This window comes from Arvicanthis niloticus, chromosome 25 (genome assembly GCF_011762505.2).
Source record: "Arvicanthis niloticus isolate mArvNil1 chromosome 25, mArvNil1.pat.X, whole genome shotgun sequence".
Taxonomy (NCBI): Eukaryota; Metazoa; Chordata; class Mammalia; order Rodentia; family Muridae; genus Arvicanthis; species Arvicanthis niloticus.
Window position 1 is genome coordinate 26,846,919 of NC_133433.1, and position 11,781 is coordinate 26,858,699.

The window sequence follows — 11,781 nt, forward strand, 5'->3', positions numbered from 1 at the left end:
ACTACATGTGTGGGGTGGGCTGAATGTTACGCACTTCCTTGATAGTGTTCTATACTATGTGACAGTTCCTGTCATTTTAACAGTCTCAGAAAATGAAGAACTAAGATATTTACTTAGAATTTATGAGGAGCAGAATTGGGCCTCTGGGTCCAAAGGTCTTACTGACAGACCCCCTTTTACTATAGAATGGTGCTGCCAGGTAAGGTAACGTGCAGCTTACCTTTTCTTCACTTTGCTGGCCTTATGCTCAGGCGGGTCATCTTCACTCTCATCTCCATCAGCCCCGTTATGGTATGGTTTATGTTTATGTGGATTTGTTCCTGAAGACTCCTGCAACTCTAAAGAGAGAAAGAGAGAGAGAGAGAGAGAGAGAGAGAGAGAGAGAGAGAGAGAGAGAGAACAATGTACTTTTCCCTGAGGCCTGGCAACTCTTCTATTATTTTATGTGCTATGCCTGTAAGATTTAAGGTTTCAGGGTCTGATCATATAATCACATGCTCTTTTGTTTTGGTCAAAGATGGAACTGCACATTTGAACACTCAACAGTGGTCTCGAGATTTTTTTTTTTTTAAAGATTTATTTATTTTATGTATGTGAGTACACTGCTGCTCTCTTCAGACACATCTGTAATTGGATAACATTACAGATGGTTGTGAGCCACCATGTGTTTGCTGGGAATTAAACTCAGGCAGGACCGCAGGAAGAGGAGTCATTGCTCTTAACCTCTGAGCCATCTCTCCAGCCCAGTCTCATCACAACTCACTGTTCTAATTTCAGTGTCCTCTGATGAATGCACAGCAGTGAAACCACCTGATAATAAACTTCTCAGAACCTCACCTCCTAGGTAACTGAAGCACAACTGTGGTTTAAAAGCAAAATAAAGCTAGTTTGTCCAGATCTATGCAAAGTATACCACAGGGCACAACATTTCCTTTTTGCTAACTGCTAACTCTTGGCAGGTACATTCTTTTTTCTTTTAAATCAATTAATCTTTGTAGGGTGTGTGTGTGTGTGTGTGTGTGTGTGTGTGTGTGTCTGTGTGTAGGAGGAGGACATGACTGGTGTGTTGAGGTTGTATGGTTTCTGGAGATAAAACTCAGCTTGTCAGGCAAGTGACTTCACCTGCTGAGCCACCTCACTGACTCTGGCAAGGCAATTTCTTAAGGTGTATGTTGTGGATATTTGCTCACACTATAAACCCTGAGAAATACTGGAAAAATATGTTACTAGTTGTGGTGTGGCTCAGCCCTAGCACATACCTTTAAGAGCTTTCTGTTTATTGCAAACAGGATTAAATGAAGTTAACCATAAGTTAAGAGGCAGAACAACCAGTTGACAAGAAGCGAACACTGGGAAAAAACCATACAGATAAGAGGGAACCAAGAGGATGGGTAAACACACGAATTAGAAGGGTGAGACACTGAGTCTGAAGGGTTTTTGAAATGACATGGAGCAGAAGAACTTCCTTTTGGGACATCAGCTGAGGAGGAAGGTCAGATGGTTACTTTCTCTGCCTCTCTGAGCTAGCAGGCTTTCACCCCCAACATCTGGCTTTTGAGTACTGGTAAAATTGAACATTTGAGATGCTGTTTGCAAACAACAGGTGAACAGTAGCAATATGTCAGAACATGTTGCAAGAAGTGAGTTTGTAAGAATTCTGAGTGCTTGTGAGAAAACAAGACAAAGAATCTTGTGACCTCAGTTTCTTCAAAAAACAGAATTGTTCTTGGAATGTGTTTCCATGCTCTTCCCTGGTGCAGTGGATAGGAGTGAGTTTACTTCAGATTATTCATTACAGCTGGCTATTGTTATTTGTTTTTTGCCAAGTGTGGCTTGTACTTGTGACTGTACACGCTACTCGGCCAACTCTTCATATCCCTCAGAGTATAAATTATCTGAGGCTCTGAATAAAGTTGGCTAGTGCATGAGCCTTTAGTCCACCTCATGTACTGGAGCCATTCTCCCTGGTCCTACTGCCTCTAGGAGAGCAAACAGGTACAGACTGAAGAGTATCAGTGACAAAGCGTAGAAATCACAGGCAAGTAGAAATGTGACACAGATTTCATACTTTGATCTTAATGGGAAAATGAAAGAGTGCTAAGACCTCAAATCCTCATGATTCTGAAGAGACAGTTCAAAGGAGCAAATTAAAACCAACCAGCAACATGGGGCAGACAACAGACGGCAATGACGAAGACGCTTTACTGTGTTTGGAAAAGGAAAGAAAGTATAACTGGGGAAGAGAATGAAAGGAGTAAAATATGGCAGAATGCAGCCTAATACACTGACCAGTATGTTACAAACTTTGTTTACTAAGTAGAGAAGCTGTGACGGTCAGTGTCCACTGTCCATGGAACAGGATCATGTAGGAGACAGGCCTCCAAGGACACCTTAGGGGTATTTTCTTGAATAAGTTATCTGTCGTAAGAGAACAGTACCCTAAAAGGTGGGTGGCACCATTTTCTGGGCTTGGGCGTAGACTGCATAAACAGTATGAGCTAAGAATGAGCATGCATTGCTCACGTCTCTTCCTGACTGCAGCTGAAGTAAGACCAGCTACTTCAAGGACCTGCTGCCTTAAACTCCCTGTCATGGGGTCCAAACCTTCAACTGAAAGACAAAATAAACTCCCTCCCTTCAGATGGTTTTGTCAGTAACACAAAGTTGTATTTTATTTCAGGAAAACAACAGTTTAAAAAAAAAAAAAAACCCAAGACAGATGCACCAGGAATATGGAGAACAGAAATTTAATATAAAAACAGATAAGAAAGGATAAGTATCAACACAGAAAGGAATTGAGAATGTAGTAGCTCAGAGAAATGAGAAAGCCAAAAAAACTCTGCAATCTTGGGGTCAGGATTGGTTCACAACTGTAACAATTCTAGGACTGGAGAGGCTGAGGCAGGAGGATCATAAATTCCAGCCTGGTTATGTAGTTGTGGCTTAATACAACCTCAAATTCCTAAATTAGATTAGTAATCTAAGATAAGCAACTCATTTGCCTGTCAAATGCTTACTTCTAATTCTAATTCATTTGTTCTGAAAAACTGGAAGTTGCAAGTTCGCTGTAAATTAGACTTCCCAAGAGTTTCAGGTTTGCCTTTACTGGCTACAGAGGTACAAAAAAAAGTATTTTTGAGGATGCAATTCAAATCTTATTAATATAGATGGGCAATTAACATACTATTTGTGATATGAAATTAAGATGGGATAGAACACTCATTAAGTATTAATGTGTTAAGCAGACTGAGAACCATTACCTGACAGACTAAGTCTGGATAATACTACCTTGAGCTGGTTGGCTGGAGCTTCTGTTCTCGGATATGTTACTTTCCTTGGGTGTTCCATTACAGGTGCTACTTCCTCCAGAGGCAGGGCACTCTTTCCCGGCGATTCCACTGAGCTGCTTGTCACAGTGTTCAGAGGAAACTAACCAGGTCTGCTCTACTTCCTCTGCAGTCAGAGTTATAGTTTTAATCCCAGTAATAATTTCATTGTGGTCATTATCATTTGAGCCAGGGCTTTCATTCTCAATTGTGTTAGGTGAAGATGAAAAAGTCGTTCCATCTACTCTCATGCTGGCCTCAGCATTCTGGTCAACCTCTATGTGAGATGTGCAAACATCTTCATCACAGTTTTGTGAGGCAGCGAAAGTCCAGCCCTGAGCTTCCCAATACCGAAATTGTTCCAAATAATACCAATAAAGCTGACTGTAATGCTGCTCCCATTCTTCCTTTGTATCAGGAAGGTTCCAAGGTTCAGAAGACAGTGTCTGATCTGGATATTTTTCCTGCCAGCTTTGCCACAACAGCCCCTCTCCATATTCATTCCAGTACTTTTCCCAATTCTCTGTGACCTCTAGCTTTGGTGCCAGTGTATTTTCAACAGGAAGGTTTTCTGTTTCAGTATCTGGTTTGCTTTGAATTGCACAGGCTCTGTTGTTCTCACAGTGTTCAACTGAAGATGGATCATCTGAGACTACAAGATCATCTTCTTCACAGTCATTTCTCCAAGATTCCTGCACCATTTCATCTAAATACCGCTTCCGGTGTTTTCTTCTTTTCTGCTTCACTTTAGCTTTATTTCTTGCATTCATAGACACCTACATAAGACAAATGGTAACAAGGTTGAGTCTATTTGAAGATTACCACAACCAAAACTACACCCAAACTCCCAGCATGGGTCTTTAATAAGCAAAAGGTGATTCTCACAAGTACTCAACAGAAAAAAAGTTACATGTGGGACAAATTCCAACTTGCACTTTAGCTATTTTATATATGAGTAAAGTGTTCTAACTATGAATGAACCCAATTGACTACACTGTTTTATAAAAAACAAGAAATAGAAATAGTAAGAGTAGACCCATACCTCAAAATTCTCATGTGTAGACATTCTACCAAACTGAATTGGTAATCCCATACTTCTCATGAGTTTGGCCTCAGAGTCAAGGTCACTTTCATCTGGGCTATGTGATTCTGCAGTGCCATTGGAATGACCATCTTCCTCTTCTTCTGTAACTTGGTCTCCTACAGACAGCATTTGTTAGCTTCATTATAGAGAAAAATGCAAAGGCAGGTCTTCTTATCCTCATTTTAAAGAAGAGCCTGAGATCCAGAACTCTTACATGACTTGCCTATACTCGTACTAATGTTATTGTTGTATATTTTAAAATCAAAGGAATAGGTGGTAATGTGATCTCTCTCTCTCTCTCTCTCTCTCTCTCTCTCTCTCTCTCTCTCTCTCTCTCTCACACACACACACACACACACACACACACACACACCCCTCATTCCTCAGTGAAAAAACAAACACCACTCCAGTTCATGATTCAGGCAACAGAAACAGACATGGATAAAGAAACCACATGTATGAAATTCTACCAGAGGCTCTTCGATGAGGAAAAGACACCCACCTAAATAGTGAAGGGCAACCCACTTACTACTCCATCCAATGACATTATAAAGCTCAAGTGAGCATAGGCTGAGGAAGACAAATCAACTAATTTTGTGGTCCTCTCATGGGTAACACAGCTTCTCAGGTTCAGTAGGTGCCTAGAGCCTACAGAATCCCTATTTATACAGTACACTATGAAACCTTAGCCGATCCTATCTTTGAGAAAATTAAAGTATTTTGAAGGCAGTTATGATCGACTTTATTGGGGTTGTCTTTGGTTAAACTCTATGCTGCAGTTCTGTCATTTGGAGAAAGTTTTATGTGGAACGATAAAGGGTAGGGCAGTCTGAGAGAGTATAAAGTGAAGTCATAACACTGAAAATTCTGTTTTTTATTTGGTATGGTAGCTCAGATGGGATTGTAGTGTCTTATTACTTCAGGCAAAAGTGTGCAGCCTACGCGGGATCCATCCTAATTATACCTTTACTATAAAAATCTGACAGAGAGACTTCATGCTTTTTACTTTTTAAAACTTTAAACTTAGGCTGCAGAGATGGCTCATCGGACTGGCTCATCTTCCAGCGAGGTCAGGGTTGGATTCCCAGCACCCACATGGTGACTCATAATCGTCTGTAAGCTCTACGGGATCCATCCGATATCCTCTTCTGGGTACTCCCAACATTCATGATCCCCTCAAGATGCCCTCTCTGGGCACTGTATGCTTGTAGTACACTTACAAACATGCAGGCAAAATAACAATATCAATAAAAAAAAGATTTTAAAAAAGTTTCAAACTCCAGGCTAATGGCTACAAATCAGGAAGGAATGGAAGACTAAGCCAAGCCAGCACACAACAGGAAAATCAGAAAAAGAAAAGATAAATTTTGATAGCAATTCTAGAAGAACACCCGTGTGCGTGCATGCATGCATGTGTGTGTGTATGTGTACGTGAGAGACAGATTATAGGATTATTTACCATTTATGCCAGCAAGTAGGGCACATTATCATAAATTACATACATAAATTTGGTAGTACAGTTAATTCTTATCAAAAAGGAATATGCACCTTACTCTACATTACCTGCATTATTGCCACTGCTTTTGACATAGTAGCCTTTTAATCCCAAGTTGTACAATTTTCGATCCCTGTGAAGCAAAATAAATAATCTACATTGGAATAAGTTGAACTATAAACCTGGAAAGAAGTAAGAGTTAATGCTGAATCAATTAGCTATATAAAGGTTAAGAAAGAGAAGCAACCCGTTCCCACCTATATGATGTTTCCCCTGGAGTTGTAAAAATTGCTAACACATATAAAATAGCATTTCTTGACACATGATAGTGCTTATCATTGCTAATCATTAAAATTAAGTGGAATTTCTCCTGGACATTGGGGGTGGGGAATCTGGTTCTCTTTGTTACACACAACCAACTAGGTAATTTCTAAATTTTTGCTAACATCTGAATATATTCCAATAGTGGAAAGCCTGAGCTCACCACATATAAAGCTACATATATACTGTAATTCACCTGTAAACAGGAAATATGTAAGCATAGTAGACAAAATAGCCATAGTCTGTATAAAGGTTGAATAATGATGTTCTCACTCAACCTTTCTTCTGTATATTAATTACCATCATTAGAAATTTCATTACTAAAATACACTTACAGAACATTTAATAAAAGCATACTACATATTGTAGGTAAAACTACCTCCTTGTATCCACCCTGACCTTGAACTTGACTGCCTCACTTCAGTATCCCGACTACTAGGATTATAGGCATGAGCCACCATGCCTAACACTAAATTTCTGGTGACCTTATAACAAACTTCACAAAATAAAATTCCTGTGTGCTTAATCTATCCTGTTTTTGAAGGGATACTTTATGAAACATAAAGTAGATGGATACCCACAAAACAGTGAACAGGAAGGAGACAGAAGTGTAAATGTGCTCTGGCCACATAATCACTAGTCCCACTATTCACCAGGAACACAGGGACCATGGGCAAGGGAAGGAGTGGGAGCCACACACAAGCATCACTGTTTTGTCTATCAGCACCCAAATACATGGACACTGAGTTATCAGGTAGAGGCAGGGTCAATATAGTTACCATTATGCTTACAATGAACGAGTAAGGAAATGGAATGTGGAAGAAAGGAGGTCTTTACATAACAGTTCAGTATTACATACTCACTCTATGCATTAAGTACACATTAAGTGTGGAAGTAGTTTAAAATGTTGACTACATACATACATGCAAATACCCATTTCCTACTTGTACTATGGTTCATATGGACACTGCAGACCTGTTTACTGAGAAGACACAGGAACAACAAATGCACAGCTTTTGGTTTTAAAGTTCTAGGATGGTTAACATTAATTGTCAATCTAACACAATTCAGATTTTACCTTGAAAGAAACAGCTAAGAGAATGTTTGTAAGAGATTATCTTAATTGCATTAACTGATATAGGAGACCTACCTACCCACAGGGGTGGCATCACTCCCTGACTTGGGGACTCTGAATCTGACCCACTCCCTCAAGCTCCCGCTGCTGTGGCTTGTCTGCTTTGATGGACTATAACCTGGAACTGAGCTAGAATATACCCTTTCTTCAGCATATTTTCATCACAGCAACAGAAGAGCTTGAAATGAGTTATTATCTACTAAAAGAACCAAGATGCTCTTGGAGAAGTGAGTCTAGAAAGATAAGTCTTCGTTATCCTACAAGGCAATGTGAGAAATCTTAGACGGGCTAGAAGAACAACCCCAAAAGGTCTCCCACTGAACATTAAAGACAGCATGAAAAGCAGTAGTAACAACAGCAATGGGATTCTAACTCTCGATAAACTAAGGAGTCACTCCCCAGGCACTGTCTAGTCTCTTCTTGAGACAGTCTGTTAGTGGTCTAGATCTCTCCAAGTGCTCCAGGATGGCTCACCAGTGAGTTCTGCCTTCTGAGTACAAAGAGAACAAGAATGGGCTACCATGTCCAGCCCTTTTCTGGTGGATTCTGGGTATTGGACTCAGGTCTCACATATAAGCACTTTACCAACTAAGACAACTCCTTAGCTTTTTGTTATTCTCTGCAAACTATTTAAATTACTTAAAATGGTTTATATAAAAAAGATAATTAAAGCATGCATTTTATATCACAAGCAACTTTATTACAAAAACAGTAACTACTAATTCAGCATATCCTGTGTTTTATTCTAAGACACTAATTTATATTCATGGTATAGATGTGCTGTATTCTGATGAATAGCTTAGATTTTTAAGACCAGCACAAACTTCTTGAAGGTCCTAAACCAATCTATTCAATTTGTATCATCTAGTCTTATGTACTTCAGACTCCTACGAAATAAAAGTAAAATTAAACTGATGAAACTCACGTCACTGCCCCCACATAAAGCTCTTTACTCGCCAGTGATCCTGCTTTCAGTGAAAAGTAGCAATAAAGAAGTGCCTCACTCCTCTCCTGTGTATGTTGTCTTTACTTTACTCCTCCAGCCAATCCCCCAAAACCTCTTATATCTTTTTTCCTTTCTTCCACTTTTCTATTGCTGTCTTTAATTTTAAAAATTGTTTTGTGACAGTCTTGCTAAACAGCCTATGCTGGCCTACAATCCACTGCTATCTCCTTAATCAGAGCTATATTATCTCTTTCTTACAGAAAGTTTTGAGTGTTTTTTTCTATAAACCATCATTCACACTACTACAGATAAATTTTTAAAAAATGCTAATGTGATAGCTGAGGCAAAGTAATATCACTTCATTCTTCTGCTTCAAGTTTTCTTGTCTGGGGTTTTATTACTTTTACTTAATTAGTGCTATAGAGATTCACTAGTAAACTTGCTGAATTTTAATTTTTTTCTTCTAAAGTTTTACTAGTATAATTATGCAGTGATAGATTTCAAGTCTACAGTTTGTCCACACTCCCCTCCCATAATACTTTAACCTCAGGCAAGTTCTCAGGACACGAATAGAAAACAGCTAGATTTTGCCAGAATAGCACAGGAATGGATGAGTTAGCATGAAAGTTTTCTCCCCGTCTTGAGCTGGGACTCTATAGTCTGTCTTATTCTCAGCACTTCTATCTTCCAGCTTCTTATTAAATAGCCTGCTAAGCTCTGCTTATAGCATCCAACCTCTTTTCTAGTCTAAACTCTTCCACATTCCTTTAAAACCCACAAAAACCAAACCAAACCACAACCATACCCCAACATGGCCAGGTTCTTCACAACAACATCCCATTTTCTGGAACCAACTTCTGCCCTAATTACTTTCTGTTGCTATGATAAAACACCATGACCATGAAAGAGCAACTATGGAAGACTTTATTTGGCTTACAGTTCCAGAGGGAAAGTCCATAACGGTAGGGGAGACATGGCAGCTGGCAACTAGAACAAGAAGCTGAGAGATCACATCTTCAACTGATAATGGTCTAGGGAAATTAAGACGTTTTTACTGTAAACAAATTTTAGTCTTGAGGCCATTTCCAGAAAATTTCAGGTTCATATCTGGGAACCAGTAAGACTACAAAAGCTTATGTTTAAGCATGGCTAATTGTTATTTTAGCATTCTTTTAAAAAACAAACAAATATATATGGCAGAATGTGGTGGCACACACCTTTAATCCTAGTGTCAGGAGCTAGAGACAGGCAGAGCTCTGTACTCACAGAAACCGTCCTGGTCTACATAGTGAGTTTCAGGCCAGCCAGTCACTTGGTAAGACCACATCTTAAAGTCTTTGGGGTTGGTTCTCTTCTTCCACTATGTGGACCTCGAGGATCAAATCCAGGTCCTTAGTATTGGTGGTAAATGCCTTTACTCACAGAGTCATCTCACTGCTTTAGTCCAACTTTTTTTTTTTTTTTCTTTTTGAAATAGGCTTTCTCTGTGTAACAGAGCCCTGACTGTCCTAGACTTGATTTGAAGACCAGGCTGGCCTTGAACTCAGAGATCAGCCTGCCTCTGCCTCCCTCTTCCTGAGTGCTGGGATTAAAGGCATGGGCATTTGCACCAGCCTATTTTAATACTTATTCAAACTATTTCTAAATAAAAGTAATGTTGTTTTCACTCAGGCCATCTTTACATCAAATTCTGTTAAGGATACTGGCATTCTCTTAGCCAAAAAGGAACTTCAAGAAGATTCTGAATGGAGGAGTTCCTTCCCCTCCCAAGACCTCATAATTTTCACTGTCTATCCTGCCACAGATTGCTATCAAAGCGCCACACTGAGTAACTGAGTAATTGTGCAAACAGCGATCTTAGTGAAATATTGATCTCCTTTGCTTAGAAGGTAAATTCAGTGCAGCCTGGTTCTGTCTTATATTCCATTACCTATTAGCACATCGAATAGGAGCAGAAAACAGAACTTCACCAAAGTAAATGCACACCTGACTATAGTGAGCGTCCAGAGCCATTTCTGCCTGCTTCTGTGAAAGCCTGCCTGTCAGGCAGAGTCTAGGCAGGTCAGGGTTTGCTGGCTGGCAGATTTCCTGGCCTGCTGACACATGGAACCAGGAACTACAACTGAGGCTCAAGGCGAGGGGCTGAAAGTTCTATTAATCTTGGTGGAAGGAACAGGGAGGCCTCCGGATGGGAATAGAGATCCAACCTATGCCAGCCATTGTCTCTGCTAGTTTGTGACTTTGTGACAATAATGTAAGGTGTATTAAGGCTGTGAGAATTACATTTGGGGCCGGTGTGGTATAGACCTGCAGCCCTCTGGATTTCTAACCTTTTTCTCTGACTCTTCCTTTGTGTCTTATAATCATCCTCACTACCCCTCAGAGGACTGTTCCAAGTTTGAACCAGCAGAACCGGTGCAAATGATGTTAGTGCTTTTTTTTTAAATTAAATTTAACATGGTGTTTTACTTCTTTTTTGAGGAACTCTCAGATTATCTTCCTTCAAGTACATAAGGAAAAAGAATACCTTCAACTTAAATTTAAAATTTGTCAGTGCTTTTTCTACCAGAAGGTTCTTTCCATTCAGGCAAGTTTTCAACATGAAACAAACCTTTCCCCCAAACAGAGATGTTTCTAAACTTGCTGTAAACAGTTAAGCCTTTTTATCTCAAATGATTAGAAGTTTCAGATACGTAAATTTTTGTTGGAAAGGGTTAAAGTCTGAAAATAGAGCTCTATTTTGATCCTTCATCTCATCATGCTATTTTTATTAGTTTACACTTCACATCTCCATCTTATTGGTGTAGCTCTGGATAGTTTCGAACTTGTGACCCTTCTGCTTCTGCCAGTGAAGCGCCTGGGCCACCTCGCCCGACTCACTCAACCTTGAGATCGGCCCTTCATTTATGCATATGCGCTGCTAAGCGAGTACGGCCCTTCATTTATGTAAACACGAAATAACACATCTACGGTACCTCATTTTAAAAATCAAAATTATATTAATTTTCCCTTTAGTAACCTCAGTAGGAGGACATTTCTTCACGCCCGCGGGGATTCCAGTGTTTTTAGACATCAGTCTGCCCTAGAAGCAGATCGTCTGGTTTTCAGGAAAGCCTCATTCGATCTCAGGGTCACCCACATTCCTAATCAAGGATTAAAAGTGAGAGGACCGTCGAAACTTACTCTACAAATGCCCGGGAGCAGAGGCAAAGGATCTTATACTCCTCCTCGCGGTCTTCAATGAAGAGTAGCATTTCAGCCACGTGGTTCCACTTCTCGCAACACATTTCGCAATCCGGGTTAGCTCTCGTGTCGGCTGTGGGGCCGGGCCTCTGCTCTGTTGCTGGAGACTGAGAGGCGTAACCCGCGCGGGCAGAGGAGCGGAACGCGCCTGGGGACGCTCGAGCCCGGAGCCCGCCAGGGCGCCACAGGAAGCAGCGACGGCGGATACCGGAAGGGGCGGGGCGACGGACG

General features: G+C 40.4%; 1 protein-coding gene across 4 annotated transcripts in view; it reads right to left on the reverse strand.

Annotated features, from left to right (window-relative positions):
- Tgs1 (trimethylguanosine synthase 1) overlaps window positions 1–11,781 on the reverse strand; it is a 38,096-nt gene extending 26,315 nt beyond the window's left edge. For 3 of the 4 annotated variants that reach the window (XR_013107320.1, XM_076924268.1, XM_076924267.1), the window contains exons 1-5: window positions 11,491–11,781; window positions 5,974–6,059; window positions 4,369–4,526; window positions 3,289–4,102; window positions 221–338 (exon numbers count right to left, since the gene is read on the reverse strand). Coding sequence is in view for 3 of the 4 variants with exons in the window: in XM_076924268.1 (XP_076780383.1) it covers window positions 221–338; window positions 3,289–4,102; window positions 4,369–4,526; window positions 5,974–6,059; window positions 11,491–11,594 (1,280 nt within the window). In the remaining variant the exon portion in view is untranslated. The remainder of the gene's footprint in view (window positions 1–220; window positions 339–3,288; window positions 4,103–4,368; window positions 4,527–5,973; window positions 6,060–11,490) is intronic. The other variant, XM_076924269.1, reaches the window with a different exon arrangement.